The sequence below is a fragment of the Lithobates pipiens genome, unplaced genomic scaffold (genome assembly GCF_037356315.1).
Source record: "Lithobates pipiens isolate NorthernLeopardFrog02 unplaced genomic scaffold, aLitPip1_a1.2 Scaffold_18, whole genome shotgun sequence".
Classification (NCBI taxonomy): domain Eukaryota; kingdom Metazoa; phylum Chordata; class Amphibia; order Anura; family Ranidae; genus Lithobates; species Lithobates pipiens.
In genome coordinates, this window is record NW_027507758.1 from 391100825 (window position 1) to 391126471 (window position 25647).

General features: G+C 43.2%; 1 protein-coding gene across 1 annotated transcript in view; it reads right to left on the minus strand.

The window, feature by feature from the left end:
* The window catches only part of COL21A1 (collagen type XXI alpha 1 chain), a 285509-nt gene that overhangs the window by 124457 nt on the left and 135405 nt on the right, over positions 1–25647 (minus strand). Inside the window, exons 7-9 of the mRNA XM_077487822.1 lie at positions 15911–15988; positions 13183–13191; positions 10546–10629 (exon numbers count right to left, since the gene is read on the minus strand). Coding sequence (XP_077343948.1) covers positions 10546–10629; positions 13183–13191; positions 15911–15988 — 171 coding nt within the window. The remainder of the gene's footprint in view (positions 1–10545; positions 10630–13182; positions 13192–15910; positions 15989–25647) is intronic.

Sequence of the window (25647 nt, forward strand, 5' to 3'; positions counted from 1 at the left end):
ATCCTCCTCCCTCTCCTCCTCAGCTGCCTCCTCCTTTTCCGCTGCTAGCGTCTCTTCCACTGCACCGCCCAAGCTCCCCAGAACCTATTCCACATGCCAGGTGAGACGTTGCCATGCCGTGCTGCGTCTGTTGTGCCTGGAAGCAAAGAGCCACACTGGCCCGGCACTCCTTTCAGCTTTGCGTTCACAGGCAGATGAGTGGCTAACACCGCTCAATTTGACAGTTGGTAAAGTGGTGTGTGACAACGGTGCCAATCTGCTTAGCGCATTGAAACAGGGCAAAATCACGCACGTGCCGTGCATGGCACACGTCTTAAACTTGGTCGTGCAGCGATTCCTTGTCAAATACCCTGGGGTCCAGGACATCTTGCGGCAGGCAAGGAAAATCTCGGCCCATTTCAGAAGATCTTACACGGCCATGGCTCGCCTTGCTGACATTCAGCGGCGACACCATCTGCCGGTCAGACGTCTTATTTGCGATTGCCCGACGCGATGGAACTCAACCTTCTATATGCTTGATAGGCTGCTCCAGCAGAAACGTGCAGTTAACGTCTACCTGTATGAACTCTGCGAAAGAAACGGTTCTGGGGAGCTGGGTTTTTTTTCACCGCGCCAGTGGCTGCTCATGCGCGACACATGCAGACTTCTGCGGCCATTTGAGGAGATCACCAAACTGGTCAGTCGCAGCCATGGCGCCATCAGTGACATGGTACCTTATGCCTTCTTTCTGGAGTGTGCATTGCGTCGTGTCATTGATCAGGCTGTGGAGGAGCAGGAGCGGGAAGATGAGGAAGTCGCAATGCTGGATGAATTCCCAGGGGGGGCTACTCTATCTGAGACAAGTCAACAACAGGAGTCTGATGAGGAGTCAGAGGAGGATGGTGCCGGGGCGGATGAGCAGGAGCAAGAAGAGCATGCTTTAAACCTTTCTGGGATCCCTGTTGTGCGAGGATGGGGAGAGGAGAATGAAGAGGACGACATTATCCTGGATGATGAGCAGGAGCCAGGCCACCACACCGCTTCCACTTTAGTGCAAATGGGGGCCTTCATGCTCCAGTGTTTTAATAGGGACCCCCGTATAAAAAGCATGAGGGTCAAGGACCAGTACTGGGTGGCAACGTACTTAGACCCCCGGTACAAACACAAAATGGCGGAAATGTTACCGCCGTCGCAGAGGGCTGTCAGAATGCAGCACTTCCAGGCCTTGCTTCGAGAAATGCTGCATTCTGCTTTTGCGTGCGCTGGCAGAGGAGCAATTCCCACTCCCAGAGAAGGATTTGCGGGTACCAATCCAACAGCGCCTGCAAGAAGAGGCCGGTTTGAAGATGTGTTGGTGACTTCGGATATGAGGTCATTCTTTCAGCCGACCCATCGACAGGTGTCATCCGGATCCAGCATCAGGGAACGCCTAGACCGTCAGGTGTCCGACTACATTGGGTTAACGGCCGATGTGGACGCTCTGAGGAGTGATGAACCCCTAGACTACTGGGTGGGCAGGCTTGACCTCTGGCCAGAGCTTGCCCAATTTGCAATCGAACTGTTGGCTTGCCCCTCATCCAGTGTCCTGTCCGAAAGGACGTTCAGCGCAGCAGGGGGGATTGTGACCGATAAGCGTACTCGCCTAGCTCACCACAGTGTTAACTACCTCACATTTCTAAAAATGAATGAGGCATGGATCTCGGAGGAATTCAACACATGTGATCAGTAGACCATGTATATGTCTATAAACAATTTTTGGAATCAAGCACACAGACCTTCTTAATTCATTTGGCTCACTTCCCTGACCCAAAAAAGCACACCGTACTATATGCCCCTACCCTCCTCTTTGAAGAGGTTGAGCGGTGTCATATTTCTACTGGGGCTGCTTATTATGAGGGGTTCCCACCATCCCTGTGCTGTGCTGACTTCCTCCTGGGGGTTCTTATTATGAGGGGCTCCCACCATCCCTGTGCTGTGCTGACTTCCTCCTGGGGGTTCTTATTATGAGGGGATCACACCATCCCTGTGCTGTGCTGACTTCCTCCTGGGGCTGCTTACGGTGCTGCTGTCAGCGCTGTATGTCACGGAGCTGCTGTCAGCGCTGTATGTCACGGAGCTGCTGTCAGCGCTGTATGTCACGGAGCTGCTGTCAGCGCTGTATGTCACGGAGCTGCTGTCAGCGCTGTATGTCACGGAGCTGCTGTCAGCGCTGTATGTCACGGAGCTGCTGTCAGCGCTGTATGTCACGGAGCTGCTGTCAGCGCTGTATGTCACGGAGCTGCTGTCAGCGCTGTATGTCACGGAGCTGCTGTCAGCGCTGTATGTCACGGAGCTGCTGTCAGCGCTGTATGTCACGGAGCTGCTGTCAGCGCTGTATGTCACGGAGCTGCTGTCAGCGCTGTATGTCACGGAGCTGCTGTCAGCGCTGTATGTCACGGAGCTGCTGTCAGCGCTGTATGTCACGGTGCTGCTGTCAGCGCTGTATGTCACGGAGCTGCTGTCAGCGCTGTATGTCACGGAGCTGCTGTCAGTGCTGTATGTCACGGAGCTGCTGTCAGCGCTGTATGTCACGGAGCTGCTGTCAGCGCTGTATGTCACGGAGCTGCTGTCAGCGCTGTATGTCACGGTGCTGCTGTCAGCGCTGTATGTCACGGAGCTGCTGTCAGCGCTGTATGTCACGGAGCTGCTGTCAGCGCTGTATGTCACGGAGCTGCTGTCAGCGCTGTATGTCACGGAGCTGCTGTCAGCGCTGTATGTCACGGAGCTGCTGTCAGCGCTGTATGTCACGGTGCTGATGTCAGTGCTCTGTATTACGGTGCTGCTGTCAGTGCTCTGTATCTCCTGCACCCTCTTGTTTGCCTACCCTGGTCCCTGACCTTCCCTCTCCTCCATTGCCTTCATTAGCTCCATAGTCCTGAATTGTCAGAACAATTTCCCAAATAAAAAAAAAATGCTTGTAGTTATCGATCCCAAATTCACCTCATACATGTATTATGCTATTGTCCAGGTGGTGGGACTACGTGCTACCCCCTAATAATTACCCCGTGGCCGCAAATTCGACCTAAAGGTTTGCGAAATTCGCCTCCCATTGAAGTCAATGGAGCCCGCGGCGAACGGTCGTTTTCGCGAACGTTTGTGTCCGTTCGCGTTTCGCGTTCGCGAAACGTCCCGTCGGAAGTTCGTCCATCACTATTTCTGTATGGTGGCAGCCATTCTGGCAGAGGCAGGTGTGACAGAACCCACTGTCACTGTTTGCTTTGGAGAGGGCAGTGGGCTGGCCTCCTAGCCACAGACTATGGCCCAGCAAAGAATGAGAGACTTGGGGACAAAATGGCTTTGGAATAATGTAATTATGTCTCTATATACATTGCATCCCTTCTCCCCCACCTTCCCCTCTTGTTATTGTGTTCAATTATGTTAGGTCATGACACATAGACAAAAGGTGTGGAGACACATCCCAGCGGGGGGATGTGTAATGAGGGGCTACCTGCTTATCATAGTCCTATTATGCGTTTCAACTGTAGTTTCTGTTTGAATGTACAAGTTTTGAGTTTTGTACTCAATAAACAGTTTATGCTCTGCATGTTTAACCCTCAACATCTGTATGGTTTGCCTCGTGATTGGTGGATTAAGGGCGGGTTTAGCGAGTTTGCCAGCTGCAGTTGCGTTTGAAGAACAGAATACACAGGTCTGGCGGAGGTGCCCAGCTGGGGTATCCGGGATCTGTCACATTGGTGGCAACAGTGGGATGTCTCCTGCAGTCCAGGAAATCCAAGCCACCACTGGGATTCAAGATACGGGCAGCCACCGAGGAGTGGTTAGGGACTGGCATGAGAGTGAAGTTCAGGAGGAGGCTACGAGACATACGGAAGCAAAATCGGGTACCAGCGATGGAGCGCACCATGCTCGGCTGGGGGGATGTGATCCACCAGCAACTCTTGCCAGAGACGCTAAGCAGCGAGCGGCACCATCAGGAGAAGATCCTTTCTTCCTCTACAGAGATGTACTGGATGCAGTATCATGCGCAATAGGTGTTCCTGAGGGAGTTACCATGTGGCAAGTGGAAGACAGAGCTCATAAAATTGGTCCAGGAGGAGATGAGCCTGGACACCACCTACAGAGCTTTCCAGTGGTTCGCAGCTCAACTGTGGCCAGGTACAGCAGACGGCAGCCCGACAGAAGGTGTTGACTAATGTGACGTGGGGCTGCTCCATCAAAAAATTTATGGTGACCCAGACTTTGGGAGCGACAGGGAGTGGTGGCTGGAAGACATCCTTGACTTCTGCAATGAGGTTCTGGACCTCCCCGAAGAGGCGTGTAACCTTGAAGAATTGGAGTTCCTGGTCAAGCAGGAATGGGAGCTCGAGATTGGCTACAAGTGGCTATTCGACAGTGATCAGCAGTGGCAGTGATCTGCAGCCCAGCATGGCTCCCATTGCCTGGGACTGTCTGGGAGAAGTAGCGGACAGTCGTGAAGATGAGGGGGAAATGGGACCGGGGGTGCCCCTACTGTTTCCTGTCCTAACCACAATGGAAGAAGTGACAATGATACAGAGGGCATTGCAAGTGCTAGAATGCCGGAATGCACCGGAGGTTCCCCAGGCAGCGAGACAAGCTGATAGCATAAAGGTCTCGGAAAGGGGAGTTGAGACGGGCACTGGAAGTCTGGTAGATGGTGATCAGCAGCAGGTCCAGAGTATCGCATCCGGTGCCCCAGCAGAAGCACTGGCTACGAGACAGAGTGCCGCTGGCTTCTGCCCACCCTCAGAGTTGGAGCCGGAGAGTCCGAGAGATGATTTCCGTGAGCTGTTTCCCCGGCAGCAGATATCCCCACTGGCAGTGGAGAAAGCCATTCTCCCTCCCAGCTATTAGACACTACCCCAGTGTTCATCTCCTCAGAAGAAGAGCTGGCTATGGCGCAGAGTGCCACTGGCCTCTGCCCACACCCGCAGTTAGATCCAGAGAGTCCGAGAGATCATCTCTGTGAGCTGTTTCCCCAGCATCAGATATACCCACAGGGAGTGGAGAAAGCCATTCTCCCTCCCCAGCAATTGGACACTACCCCAGTGTTCACCCCGCCAGTAGAACTGCTAACGGGGCAGAGTGATGCTGGCCTTCGCCCAGCCCTCAGTATGGAGGATTTGGGAGACAGCCCCTGTCAGAATTCACATCACGGTTGGTCACAGAACTGGGAGGGGAGAAAACCCTTCCACCTCTCCAACGGCTGATCTCTATCCTTGTATCTGTCCCCCCAGCAGAAGCGATTGCTACGGGGCAGAGCACTGTTGATGCCTAGCATCAGAAAAAGAGACAAAGAGTCTGGGAGATAATCCCCGCAAGATATCTCCCCAGTGGCTGGTAACTACCCTGGGAGGAAAGCAAGTACCTCTTAGCACTGCCAGCCTATGTTCCCTTCCAGCTGAAATGCTGGCATCGGGGCAGAGGATTATTCACATCTCCCCTATGCCTGCAACCCAGCCCCGGATCACAGGAGTGCAGACAGCCAGTCCTGCTCTGCAGCAGCTGTTTTTATTTACGGGACACCGTTTGTATGGTTTTGCTCCCCGGCGCCAAAGTCATAATGTTTCTGTTACTGTTTGCCTGGGGTGGGAGTTTGTGACTAATGCAGGTCCAGACCAGTTGAGGATCAGGGACCTGGTTAGTCAGTTTTTAAAAGGGGAGAAATGAAGGGGGCTGTTGGCTGGCCTCCTACCCACAGACTATGGCCCAGCAGAGAACAAGAGACTCGGGGACAAAATGGCATTGGGATAATATAATTATGTCTCTATATATGTTGCATCCCTTCTCCCCCATCCTCCCCCTCTTGTTATTGTGTTTAAATATGTTAGGTCATGGCAAGTAGACAAAAGGTGTGGAGACACATCCCAGCGGGGATGTGTAAAGAGGGGCTGCCTGCTTATCATAATCTCTTTATGTGTTTCAGCTGTAGTTTCTGTTTGAATGTACAAATGTTGATTTTCCATTGGTTCTTCCTTGTCCCCTACCCCCTCTATGACAAGTCTAAAGGGAGTGTCCCTAACTGTGTTTAAAAGTAGATGTTTTGTACTTAATAAACAGTTTATGCTCTGCATGTTTAACCCTCAACATCTGTGTGGTTTTCCTTGTGATTGGGGGGGGGGGGGGGGTTAAGAGCTGCTTATGGCGAGTCTGCCAGCTGCAGGGCAGTTCGGAGAACAGGGGACACAGGTTTGGCAGAGGTGCCAAGCCGGGGTATCTGGGATCCAACACAGCAGGGTTTAGCTTCCTCATATCAGAGCCTCCAGAAAGGAGAAAAGTGGGAAAAAGAGCAAGGCATCACCATATCTGACCACAAATGTTATTTATCTAGCAGTCAAAGGCAAAAGTGCTTTGGAGATCACACTACACATACACAGTTTTGAGGCTGTATGGACAACAGTAGCTAGGTACTCTCCCATAAGAAGTGTACTGCAGTTCTTCAGCAGAACTTCCAGGCAACAAGTACTGTTTTGCATAATTAACATTTCTAAATGTTTCCAAAATGTTCCAATAACATAGTAAATCTCCACTTATGGAGTTCAATTTCACATTAAAGCAGAGGTCCACCCTAAAGTGGACCTTCCGCTCATCGGAACCCTCCCCCCCTCCGGCGCCACAATTGGCACCTTTCAGGGGGGAGGGGGGTGCAGATACCTGTACAGTACAGGTATCTGTACCCACTTCCGGGATAGCTCTCTGCGGAAAGGGGCGTATATTACGCCCCTTTCCGCAAGTGCCCGCCCCTTCCCGCAAGTGCCCCGCTGCCTGCTGAGAAAACACACAGATCCCAGAGGCAGCGGGGACCGTCCTTATTGCGCAGCACGGCTCGCGCATGCGCAGTAAGGAACCGGGAAATGAAGCCGAAAGGCTCCATTTCCTGATTCCCATACCCAAGATGGCGGCGGCAGCACCCGAGATACGATCTACAGATCGGCTTCGGGTGCCGACATCGCGGGTGCGCTGGACAGGTAAGTGTCACTATTTTAAAAGTCAGCAGCTGCAGTATTTGTAGCTGCTGGATTAAAAAAAAAAAAAAACACAGAGTCCCGGTGGACTCCCGCTTTAAGTACTTAGCTTGGAACAAGGATACATTTGAAAGAAAACGTCACTAATGAAACATATACAGAGGTGAACATATGTAAGATAATGAAGGCTTGTTTAGAAATGACTGATACAGATAGCATAGGAACTAGACAGCAGAGAGAAGTAACACTAAGTGCATTGGATTGAGACACTAACACTATAGAAGGAAGTGTTCATATTTCAGAAGTTTACAACCATTTTAAAGTACATCTAAAGCCAAAACATTGTTTTTAGCTTTGTATAGAGTAAGGTAGTGTCAACACTCCTGTCAGATTTTTATTTTATTTTATCTTATGTAACTTTGCCCCATTTGGTAGATTTTCCTTCAGATATTGTCCTGCAGGCAAGAGAGTGAGGAGGAAGGAATGGGAAGTGAGGAGAAATGTATCCAAAGTGATACTGCAAGAAGTGTCTCTGTTGGAAGAGGTACTCTTAATTCCTGTGTTGGTGACAACTCAAACTAATAGATTTTTACTTAATTTTCAGTTCCTGTGACAATGAACTAATGGAGAAAATGAATCTCCCCAGCATGTGAACAGCCAGTAATAAAAACTGACATCCCACATGTACTCTATCCAAAACCAAAGAAAATTTTTTGTATTTAAATACAATGTATACATTTTTTTTAACTACATAACTTTATTTGACTTTGAATGAAGACCATACCCTGTAATCCCACCTTTTCAGAAGCAGTATATTCATCTGCATTGGCAAGCACAAATGTATACTCATTCCATCCAAATTGAGCTATCATTCCTAGTGTTACTATGGTATGCTCTTGTCTTACTTTACTGTGTCAAATTACAGTAGTGAGGTTAAAAAAACTGAAAGTTATGTTCATACATAGAACATGTAATGCAGTTTGGATGCTGTATAAATCATTATTATTATTCACCTTGTTATTATTCAGAGTTTATATAGCGCTAACAGTTTGTGCAGTGCTTTAAAAAATGAAGGCAGACAGCACAGTAACAATACAGTTTAACACCAGAGGAATCCGAGTTTATGTTTGCTTCCCTAGCAGACACTAAGAACACCCTTAGCAGAAATATGTTATTACAGTTAAAATGGCCAAATAGCTATCAAAATGAGGAATTGAATTATTCCTTTTATTTTTCCTACAACTACCATTAGTACCTTAATCTTTCTTGATACCAGACCCTTTAAAGTGGAAGTAAACACCAGTGCATACATCTGCTATAAGCACAACATTTGCAACTATAAAGCCATCAATTTTTACTTTTTAAAACACATTGCAATCCGATTTCTCCACCTAACATGCCTATTGCTTTTTTTGAGTAGTTTTATTTTTATGTTTCCCAGCTGTATGTATTTTTCTGCCGTCAGCATAATCCGCCCTCCTCTGTATCTTGCGCATGTGAAGTGGGCCTGCTCACTCTGTTGACGTTGAGCGCAAATGTTACACCACCTGTGACGTGCAAGTCATATGTGTGTATCAGGAAAATCTCATTGGATTTCGTAATCTTGTGAGATTACCTGATGCGGGCATGGCACAAGAGGAATAACAGGAATAGACTGTCAGCCCACAAAGCATGCCGTAAATTAAGGCAAAAATGCACATGCGCCAGTGACGTCATTGAAGTGCACGTTAGCGATTTCTTCTAAACGGCGCACATTGGAGCAATATGAAAGACATGCACATGTAAGTTACTCTAGGCTGCTTTACATGGTGAAAAGTATTGAATTAGAGTTTAAAACCACTTTAATGTCCTACATGACCGTAATCACAGTAGGAAAGGGAGGGAGGAAGGGACATTGCTTTGCATGGTGCTGTCCATCTGCCTTATTTGACATGTGTACAGAAAGTGATAGACAAGCCATTTCGTTATTAGTGTGCTACTGATTGTTTATCCAGTTAACAGGTTGAAGCCTAGCTGTTGAAGGTAGAACTGAGATCACCAACATATCTATAATGTCTAGAAGAAATGTCTTGATCACTAGAATACTTGAACATGTAAAATCTTGTGTTGAGTCCCTTCTATAGTTCAAATTGTACTAATTCTGCTGCTGATTGATTGGATCAGAATTACCATACAAACCCACCCAATCACACCCACTTCCTAAGCTCTGCTTGTACTAGACATTCTCACTCCAAGAAAGACACTTTATGGCCCTCCTCTTTTACTGCCCATACACCCAGAACATCACTGAAACAACATTTGTTCCAAACCATCAGTGAATGGTTGTGAATGAGTGAATGAGTGAATGAGTCTCATCATGGCTGGGCAGGGGGTGGGAAATCTGACACTTATCTTTGTTTGTTAAATTATACAGTGGTCTAAGTGAGACACAAGAGGAAACAACACTGGAAACGCTACACAATCAAAAAAACATGCTCAATACTAATGTATGGAGAGCTCAAAAGTAATGAGTATCACATCAGGAGAATTGCGTATGCACTTTTTTATTTTCTTTAAAAAAATGTTGAGAATCATACAACCCAATAATACAGGCAATGAAACATTATTTTTGTAATTCTCCAAAGATTGAAAAATCTGGTTAGACATTCATAATATTAAATTTACAGATCAAGTGCTGACTAGTACCTTGGAGACCATTTCTAAATCTATATTATCCAGGATATTTGTTAATTAAAGACATTATGGTTATATATGATGTATGTGCTCTCTTGAACTCCAACTCCAACAATAAATGGCTAATGCTATTCAAGTGTAATAAGTCCGTTTGATTCAAGCTGAAACAAGCAAAAATTGTCTTATTTGCAAAATCCTGGCCTCTTCATCAGATCATACTGTATATTACTTCATGCATTGCAGGGATGTGCTAATCATTGTACAGGGGAAGAGACTTCACTTGGCTAAATATTTGACAGCACAGTTGCCTGTACAAATAGCCAATCTCTTTGCAAAAAAAGCAAAAGGTACAAAGGACATGATGTCACCATTGTACAGCAACAAGGAGACTACAATTGATTGTAAGCTCTAACGAGCAGGGCCCTCTGATTCCTACTGTATTAAATTGTATTGTATTTGTACTGTCTACTCTCAAGTTGTAAACTGCTGCGTAAACTGTCTGCGCTATACAAATCCTGTATGAAAATAATAATAATGGATTCAAGAACTTCTTTACTTCACTTTACTAGGACTCCCAGAAGATCCTCTAATGGGATTTTTAGGAATGTAGAAGCCTACTTTAGTACAAAAATGTCTGAATAAAAATGGAATTCCAAGACGGTATCTTGAATGCAATATGCAGCGATATGGGAAATGGTAGTGACATAAATACACACACACACACGTTTAACTGGATGGACAATCTTACTAACTATGTAACACAAGGGAAAGTATTTTTCACTGGGAAGTGCCTTTAATTTATAATACTAAAATGATATTTTCCTATCTCTATTTGATCCTTTGACACAGCTATGAATTAATAACATGTATAGAAATTCTCACACATATTCAGTGATAAAGTTCTACTTACTTTAAGTCCAGGAGGTCCTTTTTCCCCAGGAGGACAAACACAGGGAGCAGGTGTTGAGCCAACATCACTTGGACCATTTAAACACTGGGAAGAGAGTGAGGAAAAATATATTTCCAAATGAATATTTCAGCTTTTTCAGGTTTCATTATTTAAACTTATTGTGCTTGGTTCTTTTATGAAATGTTCCTATTTTTGTCAGTATTTAAATATAATCTGCAATTGTTACTCTGCATGGCTACTCTTGCATTGCACAGAAATCATACTGAAAAGCAGTAATAATGGACTCCTTACATGTTCAGGCAATGCTAACAACTATAACACACAAATCATCCTATAAATTATATTGGTTTACCACTGCAAACAATAAAAATTGCTGTGTCTGATAAATAATAGAAAAATAATGAGGAACATTGGTAGTATAATAAATACTGTTTTTTTAAACAGAAACTTAATATGGGATAATTTTGGAAACAAATAAAAGTTACTTCCTTACTTCATATTCCATTGAAGTGTCCTGTGAATCTCAGCACTTTCTAACACTTCATTTAGGAGAGACAGAGAGATTTTTCCAAGCTCTTAATAATCTTTTAGGCTCACTGGCAAACTGTACATGAGCACTCCTAAAAAGCTTACTTTCCCTCTATTTAGTTGTAATAATCTACAATCTCAGTTTAAAATTAGGGACAATGTTGGCGAGGGGTAAGCTTTCCACTCTCAGGTTGAAGAAGTAATATAAAAAGAAGACGTAAAAACAATATAGAACTCCTAGGCAGATTCCTCGATGTTGTTATTACCTGTTTGGAGATTGCAGGTTGACTAAAGGAGAATGTATGACATCATTCATTTTTAGAAGGACTATAGCCATGCTAATGAAGGACATGCTAAGTATCATAATCACACCGATTAAAATCTCTCACATGACTTGTGACATCTTAATGACTGCAAATGATCCTATAAAAGGAGATGTCCACATTCTGAACCAATAGCAGGGAATTGGGGCTGTTAGTCTGCCACTGTATTGTGGTCCTAAATCTAGGACATACAAAAAAACACAACAAAATGAAGGGGATATCAGATTATCCAAGAAAGACCAAAATTCTTTTTGGAACCCTATTAAAGGAATTTGATCTAGAGTTTGCACACCCATCATAAAAAATTGTCTGACCACTTCATGTCATGGTATCCACATGTCATATCTTGGTAATCTACAGATAAACTTGTTTAGACACTCAACTGACTTAAGTTATTAACAAAATTACCCAGTACACTATAGATATGTATCCCTTTATATGGGAGTTTTAATATATAATAATAAGGTTGTTCTTCAACATTATTTTGCTGGGAAGTCCACTATTATTTCAAGAAACAGCAAAATATCGTTGAAGCTTCATAAATACTGGATAATGAAAATACCAATAATATTAATGATGATAATTCTAGTAGCTGTGCAAAGATTTCAGGAAATCTATATTAAACCTAGCTGTGCAAAGATCTCAAGAAATTGTCATTAAAAAGCATTTTCCAAAAATCTTAAATGGCCAATCTGTACAAGGAATGCTCGTGATTTAGGTGATTTGGATTTATACAGCTTCCCGTCATGCAATCACACTGCACTGGTCCCAAATGGATTAGGACAGACAGAACTGTAAGGAAGAAATACATTCTATCACTCTAATGTCATAAGACATTCTTCTGTATATGGCTAACTATAACAACACATTCATGAAAACTAAACATTTATCTCTGTAGCCAATGAAAAATGCCAACAATGGGTTACATTGACGGAAGATAAATCCTTTTTCCAGCAGTATGATCTGACCCTGTATTTGCACCTATCTTTGCTGGAAACAAGCTATTCCTGACCACCGCTAGAAGGTGTGTTTGGAGAAGGGAAATGTTCCCTGGACAAAATGAGTAACCTATCTCCCAGAAGTAGATTATTGAGCACACATCATAATGTATTCAGAGCAAGGGGGCTGCAGGGAACATTTCTACAGAGATAATTGCACAGTCTGTACTGAATTGCATCCATATGCTTCCAGATGTGTGCTTCCTGACACAGAAAGCCATGTAACTTAAATTTTCAAATCTCATTGGGCTCAGCTGAAAATAACTGTCAAAGGGACATTTATTCTTGTTTGCTAGAACAATAAATTGAACCTGACATGTGTATATAATTTAAATGTATCATGTCCGGAAATGCAGTCTGTTTCTAGATTGTAAGCTCTAACGAGCAGGGCCCTCTGATCCCTCCTGTATTGATTTGTAATGTAAGTGTACTGTCTGCCCTCATATTGTAAAGCGCTGCACAAACTGTTGGCGCTATATAAATTGTGAATAATAAGTTGATGCACTTCTGCATTCATACCACACCAGATGCTGATATGCATCTGTAGAAATGCATCCAATAATTCATGTGCAATGACCCAAAAATAAATTTGGATACATTTCAGCAAGTTTGTTCCTTGATAAAAAGGTGTTAGTGGAACACAAGAATATGACTATATTGAGTGCAGCAAATAAAGCCTTTAATTGATTTTTCTTTTACCATTACCTGTAATGTTTCTGTCCTTTCAAAGTCAAGTAAAAAACATTACCATATTATCTTGTTACTGCCTGAAGTAAGAAACAACATACCTCCCCATTCTGCAACAGAGAGAAGCAACAAAACATTATTGTATATAAATTATAAATATATTACCTTTTACACTTTATTGATGAATAATCTGTTAACTGAAACAGTGAACAATACATAAAACAAGAGCAAATGTAAGAAGAACCGTAATAGACCAGCAAGTTAAATTGCTAATGTGTGACTGTGTGGATGGAGGTGTGTCCATTCTCTCCACTCAGGTCTCAGATTATGCTCAGCTGCCCTCTCTGTGCTGTGCAGTGTGTGATGTTAAATCCTCACTCTGCCTTTTGGAGCTGAGAAAAAAGACTTTGATATGTGTGCTTTAAGAGACTATAGAGGAGAGGGGCGCTGCAGATAAACAGATAAAGCTTATGTAAGATAATTTGTTTATTCTGTTTATCACCTGAGGCCAGTCACTATACTTTACAACCACTGTAAAGGGTCATATCACAAAGGTATTTAGGCCAGAAATGAATTGTTAGCTCCAGTACATAACAGAGCAACTCAAGAGTTGTGCTGTTAATACTATCCTTAAAAAATGTAAACAATGTAATGTATGTTTACATGATTTACCTTACATCCCAGCTCTACATAATTCTTTGAAGCCAGGATTATTTAGACAAATTTACTTAATTATTTTAAAGAATATGTTCACGTTTGGGAACATGTTACATGTTCAACCAGTTTTTAGCATGTAGCATGCTCTCACTCCTGCAGCCGCTGCCCACTCCACTGCTTCTAGTGACAGCATGCCGAGGATCTTCTCCCCGATCGCTGTCACTATTTAAAAAAAGTGGCCAAGTGGGGCTCCACCCAGCTGTATCATTCATTCACAGAGTTCGGTGAATGGGAAACTACAAGTATTGTCAGCTGTCTGCTTGTAGTTCTCAATGAACTAGCATGATGCTGTTGAGCGCTCATTCTCTTTTCCTGTTAGTGTGTATCTACCTGCCCATACAAAGTACAAGCTGACAGATACACTGAAAAGTCTGCAAGAGTCCTCCATGGCACCCACGATCTGCTGATCGTGGGTGCAATTGTTTACAAGCCCCAAAAAATAATAAATGCACATTTTTTTACCTGCAAAAATAGTGCATTTATTTTTATTTTTTTTTAAAAGGTGAACTTATGATTTAAGGTAAATCTCCACTTATTATGGAATCTCATTTATTCTTCCATGCTATCATTGTAAACAAAGTAACAAATAGATTAAAAAAGGTTGCTACACCAAAATTGCTTAAAGCGGAGTTCCACCCAAAAATGGAACCTCCACTTTAAGTGCTGGTGATGCCCTCACATGCCACATTTTACATGTGATTTTTTTAGGGGGAAGCGGGTACCCAGTTTTTACAGGCACCCAGCTCCCACTTCCTACCCTGGTGCAGCGGCGCCGGAAGGAAGGTCATTTCTCCCCCCTCCCTCCCTGCAATCTTCTGGGACACGTCACAGGTCCCAGATGATTGTCTGGCCATTCACAGCGCAGCTCGCATATGCGCAGGGCTCCCATAGTTAGAATGCCAGAGAGGAGGGAGAAAGGAGCGAAGCTTCATTGGCCCGCATCGCTGGGCCATGGGACAGGTGTCTGATTATTAAAAGTCAGCGGCTACAAAACTTTTAAATGGGTGGAACTCCACTTTAAGTCTCTTGATAGTAAGAATGTAGCACTTATATGCACATACAATAAATATATGACCATCACCAAATGTGATAAGAATGTGATAACACAAAGTCACGTAAAGTATACTGTGACACAATAATCCAAATAAGTCCAGCAATATATCATACAATTTTTTTTTTTTAAAGTCCCAAAACATTTAGACGCATTAAAAGAGCAAACCAAATGTAGCATACATTCCATTTTTAAAATGGATGAGCCAACAGTTCGATCTGAACCTAGATTTGGATCAAACTTTGGCTGTTCTGACATTTGGATGAACGCCCAAATGTTTGCCTGCTCACCTCATTTCAGCCAAAGTCAAGCATCATATAGAAGGCGGTATTTCTACCACTTCGATGTATTACAGCCTCTTGTTATCAATGGTTCCTAAGGTGGTAGACACATTGTCTTCCATGGCCAGGAATCCCAAGCCATGTAAGCAAAGGACTGGGGATTGCAGTGACATCAAATATAGTCACTGAGGTTGAAAATATAGTGGTGCTCTTCAAACTCTGTGGTTCCCAGTAAAAAAATAAAAAAAATAAAACCACTAGTGCACATAGCCGGATGTAAAGCGAGTTTGTTGGTGGCTTTTATGTTGACTGGAGTTCTATTTATGTGAACATTGGTAGTCTGCAAAAATTACCTTTCATGTATATATTTAGAAAATCATGCCCTATCTTTAAAACGATATAGAAACAGTAAAACAAAATATTCTACTTAAAATCTAAAAATATGTTACTCATATTAATACTATGCATGAAATTGAATCAGAACATCATGTTTCTATGTTTCTGACATGTAGGCAAATAGAATAAAATTGCACGTTAAAAATAATTTGCTGGTTAGAATCCAGATGCATCAAAAGATCATAATATTTTATTGAAAGCCAACTATATCTGGACAAATGTGGAAGCTAATCTTCTATTCTACATTTCTACTACGTCATTTTGTTGTGTATAGGCTTTCATATTATGTCTCCAGCTTCTGCATGCACCCTGCTTTTAAATGATGAACATAAAGATGGATTTTATGCATTTTCATAACAATATAAAATTTGAACATGCTCTTACAATTCCAGGAATCTCACAAGCTGTCTCACGTTTGTTCTGTTCTGGATCACAATATATTCTCAGCTTTTGAAGTGTAAACTGTAAAACACAAAAATTACAATGAATATTAAAATTTTGTTTTTAAATGTAAAAAAATTTAGAGAAATCGCTGACAGTGGTAGATGAGCAATAGGGATGGGCCGAACATCCCCCGACTCGGTTCACACCAGAACACCGCAAACAGGCAAAAAGTTCTAGCGAACATGCAAACCCTATTGAAAAATCTTAAGTGCTGATTTTGAAGGATTTTTTGTTATAGTTTTTTAAACAATTGTTTTTTCAGGAGCGGTGATTTTAATAATGCTTAACCACATGCCGTCTGCGGCACGCCGATTTACACCGGCAGAATGGCACAGGCAGGCAAAAGGATGTACCCATATGTGGGTGAAATTCCGATTAACTGGCGTGTGTGTTTACCGTCTGGAGCACGCCCACCACGTGCCATGGGAGTGTGCCCACGGGTCCCACAAACTCAATATTCGGCAGAGGCCTGCGATTGCGGTTAGGAGAGGCAGAACGGAAGATGCCTATGTAAACAAGGCATTTCCCTGTTCTGCCTAACAACATGGCAGGGGTCTACTGCTCCCCGTCATCGGGAGCAGTGATCTCTGTTATGTTGTATTGAGCCCACTGCCCCACAGTTAGAACACACAGTGAGGGGACACACTTAACCACTTGATCGTTCCCTAGTTTTTAACCCCTTCCCTGCCAGTGACATTTATTCAGTAATCAGTGGCTATTTTTAGCTCTGTATAAACGTCAATGGTCCCAAAATAGTGTCAAAAGTGTCCAATCTGTCTGCCACAACATCGCAGTCATGATACAAATTGCAGATCGCCTCCATTACTAGTAAAAAAATAATAATAATAAAAATGACATACATTTATCCCCTATTTTGTAGACGTTATAACTTTTGTGCAAACCAATCAATATACACTTATATTGAGCCATACCAGACCCTTATCCGAGCATGCAGCCAGGCAGGTCAAGAGGGAGAAGACATCACGGAGAGGGAGAAGAACCGAGAGGGAGGAGAAATCAGATCTGATTTAATAAATTACTTAAAAAAAAAAAACCTGTGTAGTGTTTTTATTTCTTAACACTTTTTTTGAGTGAATGGGTACCCCATACTCATTCTCCTAGGGTGGAGGACCAGGAGCTGGGGGCCCCCTTATTAATGGGGACTTCCAGATTGCGATAAGCCCCCACCCACAGACCCCGACAACCATCGGGCAAGGGTTGTCAAGAAATCATAAATTCTGCCAGTGTATGTAAACTTATGAGCACAACTATATATGATTTCGCTTGATTATAACAGTACCTTTTCAGCAGCAGAAGATTATCATTCTACCTCTTAACTGTATGAGAAAAACATGGAATTATGGGTAAATCTTATACACATACACATGTATTTCCTTAAGGGCTGGGCTGGAAGGGAGCATGTGCCTTTTATTGGACAGCTGGTGCCAATGTTGCTTTTTTTTGCCAAGGAGGCCCGTATCTCCAGAACCGTAGGTCCTAGGACCCCCAAATTTGACCAGTGGTGGGGTAGATCTCGAACCCTCCAACCCTTTTATATATATATATATATTTTTGGCAAATGGGCCTATCTTAAGGTAAGGGGCCTGGAGCTGCAGCTCCAATAGCCCCTATGTTAATCTGGCCCTGCATCCATGTCACATCAGTACTCATCTGTGCCGCATCCATGCACATCAGTGGCAAAATACTCATTGTGCCTCCTACATTATGTATTAGGTTGCTTGCTTTCCAAAATGGGGTATTTTTGTTGGTGTTTCCATTGTCCTGGTGCTTCAGGGCCTGTAATAGGTTGTCAAGAAATTAAATGTATAATTTATGTCCCTAGGACACCACAGTACTCCCTGCATGTTGGGCCCCTCTATGTGGCCACTGGCTAGGCTGAGAAAAAGTCTCACACATGTGGTATCGCCATACTCAGTAGGAGTAGAAGAATGTGTTTTGGGGTGTAGTTGCAAGTATGCATATGTCATGTTTTAAAAATAACCTGTTAATATGACAATTTAGTGAAAAAAAAACTTAATTTTGCAAAGACTTGTGGGAAAAAATTACAACTTTAAAAAACTCACCATGCCTCTTACTAAATACCTTGGGATGTCTACTTTCCAAAAAGGGGTCTTTTGGGTGTTGTATGTACGGTCCTAGCTTGTTAGTGCCGTTTCACACTTGTACGATGCAGGAACCAGAGCGATTCAAGTGCTGGTTCCCGCATCGCATAGGACTCAGAAGCAGTTCAGACTGCCCTATGCGAACAACTACAGGTGTCAATTTAAAGTTAATAGACATGTGCATTCGTTTTCGTCCGAATGCATTTTCGTCCGAATTTCAGGTATTTTCGTTTTCGTTTTGACAAACGATAACGAAAGTGCAGATTCCGAAAAACGAAAGATCCGACATAAATAAATGCTTTTTTTCGTTTTCGTTGTTACAACAGTTCGATATAGAATAGGAGATTCGAAGTGACCGTTCGATATAGAATAGGAGATTCGACGTGACTCCATATGTCTATTGAACCTGTGGTCGAATGTGCCTAAGTTTCGTTTACCTCTATTAGTCCTATTATATAGAAAAGCTTCGACAGAGAGTAAATATTCGACATAGAGAGAACAGAATCGACAGAGAGAAACGATACTGGAATTGGGTGGGGGAAGTAAATTAAAAAAAAATGATAATATTCGACGGGATCGTTGCACGTTTATAATAATATTCGACGGGATCGTTGCACGTTTATAATAATATTCGACGGGATCGTTGCACGTTTATAATAATATTCGACGGGATCGTCGCAACTATACGACACTGCAATCGTACATTTCGGCAATCGAATGCTCCGCCTATAGGCTATATAGTTTAGCAGCTCCATCGAATCTTCTTTATCCATTCGACAGATACCATAAGCCTTCCAAGACAGATTCGACCGTAATTCATGTGGATTTTCGGACGAATGCAATTTTTGCACGAAAAACGAAATAAATAAAAACGAATTTCGGGAGTAACTAAATAAATAAAATTTACGGACGAAAACGAAAAAACAAAACGAAATATTCTAGTCTGCACATGTCTAAAAGTTAATGACACCCCCAGATTGGTTTGCATATTGCAGTGTGAACTGTCAAATGGTGCCGGAATCAGATCGCATGGACGTGAACACTCATATGATCCGATTGCAGTGTGGACCAAAAAAAAGGGCCCTGCACCATTTTGATGTGAATGCAATGCAAATTCTAATTTGCATAGCGCAGACACCGCATGTGATCTGCACAGCAGTGCGGTGCGAATCACATGCGATGTCTGACATCGCACCAATGTGAACCCAGCTTAAGCCCACCTTCACATCAGGCCAATTTGGCATACAATTTGACATGTCAAATCTTTGGTTATTGCCGACACCAATTCAGAAAAGTATTTCCTGCACTACTTTTGCCAACCTTGGGGGTGATTTCAATAGACATCTGTGCAGGAACCCGCACAGATGACTTCTGAAATTGCTCCCGAAGTTGGACTGACATGTGGGTATCAAATTTCTAACCCGCAGTCAGTGTGAACCTGGGCTTAGTGTCTCAAGAAATGAGACAGGCTGTCAGTACATCAGGTGTGATCAATTTTCAGTGATTGGCACCATAGCTTGGACAATCTATAACTTTCAAACCAAATAATATACACTGCTTTTGGTTACTTTTACCAAAAATATGTATCAGTATAAATTTTGGCCAAAATTTATGAAAAAAAAATACTAATTTGCTAAATTTTATAACAAGAACAAAGAAAATGTTTTTTTTTTACAACATTTTTGGTCTGTTTTCATTTAAATAACCCAGCGGTGATTAAATACCACCAAAAGAAAGCTCTATTTGTGTGAAAAAAAGGAAAACCATTTCATATGGGTACAGTGTTGCATGACTGAGTAATTGTCATTCAAAATGTTAGAGCGCTGAAAATTGGCCTGGTTAGGAAGGGGGTATAAGTGCCCAGAGGGCAAGTGGTTAAAGAGACACTGTTGTCGAGAAACGATTTTAAGACTGCTTATATAACTAACATGTTTACAATAATCACTTACTGATGCTTCCCCTGGTAGAGCGGTTAATTATGTCTTTTGTCAGTAACTGGAATGTAGTTTCCTTCAACCTCTGACACTGCTGGATAGCCATACAGCTCCCTCCGTTACCCTTTCTGGCTAACCAAGGTGTCCAGCTGCTGCCTGCGAAGCCTCAAGCACTTTCTGAGTGACAGCAAGGAATAGGCTGAGTATCAAATCTCATTGCTGTTACTAATAATGTGCAGGAACTTTCCCACACACAGCCTCAGGCATGAGAAGCTTCACAGGCAGCAGCTAGTCACATTGGTGGCATTAGAATCACTACCGGGCTTAACACAGGAAGCCTCTGACACTCATATAAGCGGCATAATAAATTGCCAATATCAAGAGCATCATCAAGTGCTAATTTCAAACATTTTATGTATGTACAGTATGTGTGAAAAAGCCCGGGAATTCTGAATGGCATAATTACTCTGTAGATATGTGTTTTAGGCCAGGCTCACACTGGTACGACAAATGCTCCGACATTGGGAGCTCATGTCACATGACGTGTGAAAATCAATGGTTCCCTATGACAGCCATCTTAACTGGTCCGACACAAGTTGGTCCGACTTTGAAAATGCTCCCTGCACTGCTTTGGTCTGACTTTGATCCTACTTCAGCCCATTGAATATCATTGAAGTTGATTGATTGACTGATCCAACTTTGGCATGCGACTTGTGCTCTGATGATTTTGAAGGGGAACTCCACGCCCAATTAAAAAAAAATTGCATTGGGTTCCCCCTCCAAGAGCATACCAGGCACTTCAGTCTGGTATGGATTTTAAGGGGAACCCTCATGGCATGGGGGTCCCCCAAAATCCATACCAGACCCTTATCCAAGCACACAGCCTGACAGGTCAGGAAAGGGGGTGAGGGCCCCTCCTGAACTGTACCAAGCCGCATGCCCTCAACATGGGGGAGTTGGTAATTTGGGGCAAGGGGACCCTGTGCCCCCCACCCCAAAGAATCTTGTCCCCATGTTGATGAGGACAAGGGCCTCTTCCCGACAACCCTGGCCAATGGTTGCCGGGGTCTGTGGGCGGGGAGCTTATGGGAATTTGGAAGACTCCTTTAACAAGGGGACCCCCCAGATCCTGGTGCCCCACCCTATGTGAACAAGTATGGGGTACAGCCACACAGCCTAGCCATTTACCTAAAAGAAAGTGTCAAAAATAAAACACAGTACACAGGTTTTCAAAGGAATTTATTAAGGCAGCTCCGTCATCTCTTGCGATCTCTTCTCCCCTCTCCGGCTCTTCTGTGTCCTCCACCGACGTCTTCTGCCTCTGTCGGTTCTTCTTCCCTCTCCAGTTCTTTTCCCTCTGTCTGCTGTCTTCTGCCCGGTCTTCTCCACTGTCTTCTCCCTCTGTTCTTCCGATGTTGACTCAACACTCTCTCCTGCTCTAATGCCGGGTGCGCGTTGTGCCACTACTTATACTGGCATGGGGTGGGGTCACCGGAGGCACGCCTCTTATGACATAACCACCCATCATGCCCCGAGCGGTGATTTCATAAGGGGTGGGGCATCCGGATGACGTCACACGGTGACCCCCACCACATGCCAATATAAGTAGTGGCACACCACGAACCTGGCATTAGAGCGGGAGAGAGCATCCAGTCAACATCAGAAGAAGAAAAGAGGAAGAAGACAGCGGAAAAGACCGGGCAGAAGGCAGCAGATAGAGGGAGAAGAACTGGAAAGTGGAAAAGAACTGACAGAGGCAGAAGACTTCAGCACAGGACACAGACAAGCCGGAGAGGTGAGAATAGATCGAAAGAGACAACAGAGCTGCCTCAATAAATTCCTTTAAAAACTTGCATTTGCTCGTCCCCACCCCTTTCCTGACCTGTTGGGCTTTGTGCTCGGATACGGGTTTGGTATGGATTGTGGGGGGGACCCATGCCGTTTTTTTTTTCATTTGTGGCGTGGAGTTTCCCCTAAAGATTCATACCAGACATAGTGAATGGTATTGTCAAGGATCAAAGTCAGATCCCTGTTCATTGAAGTCAGACGCATGTCAGACTTCAAGTTGCAGGGCAAAGTCGGATCCAAACTGGTACGACTGCCATGTCGTACCAGTGTGAACCCGGCCTTACAGTAGTGCAACAAATGACAGAACAATCAACAGATATGTGTATGTGTCAGTAAAGTCACAATTCTCCCAAAACTGTCACAAACATCACTCCTGCAATGTAGTAATGTTTTAAAGGCAGAGAGGCTGTTTGGAGACGTTGGTAGAGTAATGGGAAACAATCAAATATCCGTTCAAGAGTAACTAATATGAGCTACTTAAATTTGTTGCATGCGTTTGTACAAAAAATTAAGGGGTTTTCATGAATCTGATGCAAGACTTCCTACATACAATCATTTTTCTATATTCCACATACATTTTTCAAAAATGCCTTTTTAAATGACCACCATTGCCTCTGTAATCTTTTGCTGACCGTGTAACAAATATACTGTATATACTGTAGCAAGAAAGGGGGGCCTCTGACACCGAGTCACCACACACATGCATCCAAGCATGCATTCGTTTCTGTACTTACTGCATTGGGCCATCCGGAGGCAAAGTTTGGAGTTAAAACTGTTTCCATGTTTTTAAATAGTTAGAAACTGTTGCTGCAATGGTCCAAGCATCATTGGCAGTGTTATAAATGGTCACAACTCTTACTGTGACTATCAACACATTAATTAACTGCACAGTTTTCAGAATGCAATGGTGCTCATGATAGTGGCCCTTTAAATGAACCACCACAATGTATTGCTTCATAAGAAACTTTTTTTTTTTTGCCCTGTGCCGCTTGAAACGTGCACATAAACATAAGGATGCTTTCAGAACACACTTCACCCTGCCAAAATGTTTCCCCTGTACTTTCAGGGGCCTCTGCATTTTACTCACTGATAAGGGTAAGTATGTTCACAGCCCTAAAAATAAAATGCAGACTAGAAATGGCTAAGCAGAACACTACAGAATATGGCAAGAAAAACTGTTACAGAAGGAAAGTTCTAAACAAGTTGTATATCATAAATATACAAATATACAAGACACTTATATTCAGTTCTAAAGGCCTAAGAATTCATCCGTTGTGGATCTGTAGTGTGAATGAACATGATTTAAGTTGTTCAGCAGCTGCTTTTCATTTCTGAGCATATCTGGTATGAATCGATGTTCTCAGACAGTAAACTAAGCATACTGAGCAGCAATGTGTAAGAAGTGAGCTATGTAAAGTAATACAATATCTAAAGCATTGCATAAGTGACAATGTATGGGTAGTGGCAGCAATGTCTGCTATAGATAGTTGCTGATTAAGAACAGATAAATCAATTAGATAGCAATAAAATGTCCCACTAGGAATGATCAACGTGGTGGTTCGTAAATTGTCATTTTGAATGTGTTTCCACGGCAGACATGTAGTAGCAGTAGTTCAAAGATAGTTCATTTATACTGATTTTTTTTCTAAAGGAAAAATTTACCTAAATGCAAAGTTACTTTATGTAAAATCATCACTGACAATATTTAAACTTCACAACATAGCTTGTAGTATGGACATGTTCACATGAGCTTGCATGCTAAAACACACGGTCCGGTGTCTGTTGTGTAGGAGCAGGTAGCAGGAGCGGGTGCTGTATGATAACCTGGTGTAGTGAGTTGTGCTGCATAGATACAGCATGTCTGCATTTTTACACAAAAAAACATGCTGCAACCTATCTCAATGTTGTGGTGGGAACAATACAGTTGTTTTATATGTGCTCTTTCAGTTGAGTCTGTGTTGAACTATGCAGATCAAAGCAGCTCAGCACAGATATGTGAACAAATGCTATATCTTGGTTAGTAATGTGTTAAACTGTGAGCATCGCAAATTGTTACATTTCTATGACTTGTCCCATTTTGCAAAAAAATGTGTTCAGTAAACCAAGCAACCTGATCTCTATGGTTTAATAACTTGTGCCATGCGCTACAATGTGTCAAGCTGAACTCTAATCAATAGTTAAATGTTGGTGCCATGTGCTCCCTTTGCCTGGATAACAAGGTTTAATAGCTCAATTAGTTTAGGGAGTGTGTAGAGTAGAGATTTACTTACCTTATTCCTCCATCACACCGGCTTTTTCCCTGCTGAATGACCAGACCCACAAAGCCACTTCTCTTCGTCAGACATCCTTCCCTGGACTCACCAAAGGATGTTGATGGCCCACACATATACAGTAAGTAGAGGAGACCAGTGGAGAGTGCCAGCTGCCAGGGGAGCAAGGAATAAGAACTCCTCTACTTTACACACTCCTAGACTAAACAAACTAATAAACCTTTGACATAAACCTCTCATATAGATACTGTAGGTACCAATCTTAAGGCCTACATGCAAAAGCTTTTGTTCACATCAGAATTGATTTTCTTCCATTTTCTTTGTCAATGAGAATGCAAAAACAGCCTAAAGTGGAACTAAACTCTTTCCATCAATATCAACTATTAACTCTACATATTTCATGTTCTTCCTATCCCCACTTCCTTGCACTGACTTCAAACCCTGCCAAGTCTCATGTGGAAATTCACCTAGGGGAGTAAAAGAGCAAGATGCCTGCACTCTAACCTCATCATGCATAGGCAAATAGGAGGAGCTGGGATAGTAGACATCTGTGATTACTTATGGGCAGTCAGATTGGACCAACTAAGGTTGTGGTTCAGCAAAGGTAAAGTACCACTTTGGTTAGAGATGGAGAAAACCCTAGCCCCAGGGACCTCTCCCCCTCTATGTTGAATAGTGCTGCACTGTTGGCACTATATAAATTCTGCATAATAATAATATAATAATATACACGTTTCCATACAGGCTGTCAAGGCTGGGCTCAGCCCTTCATTCTCTGAGCTGGCCGCTCAGCTGTCGGCTAATTGCTAGCTGCCATCTCTCGCCACAGTTACTCAGCTGTTGTTGATATCCTGCTCGTTAGTCCTGTCTACTTTAGCCATCCAGTCCAAAGGAGCTCTGCGTTCGCCTTGGGTAACATCACAAGAAACATCTCCGGCTTTCCTGTTTAAAGACTGGCTTTTCTGACATCCCTCTGGCTCCAGATCCTGCTTGCTGTTCCACTACTTTGATCCCTGACTTCTGGCTTGGCAGACAATCCATTCCGGTTACTGAACTTTGGCTATGTTTTGACTACGTTTGTTCTTTTTACTTTTACTATTAAACAAGTGTGATTTAACTGTACTTCTGCCTCGGTCTGATTTCATGGTTTCTGACAGTAGGCGAAGGTCATGAATTCAGAAGATGCAGTCAATCCCCTTGTTGGTAATATTTTTTCCAGATTGGATGAACTGGATCACCACATGGATCAGTTTGCCATGGTGTTACAAACGCTCGGCTCACCTGGAATCTCCCACTGTGGCTGCCCTAATACAACCTATGTTGCAGGCCGACCCTGCTGCTGCTCCAATCTCTGTGCAGGCACCCGCCTCGAGTATTACCTCTATAAGAGGTATGTCTGGTTCCGCTCCGCTTCCCCAGCAATTTGGGGGCAATCCAGTCCAATGCAGAGGGTTTCTCAACCAGGTTGAGATATACTTTGAGATGCTGCCCCAGGCATTTAC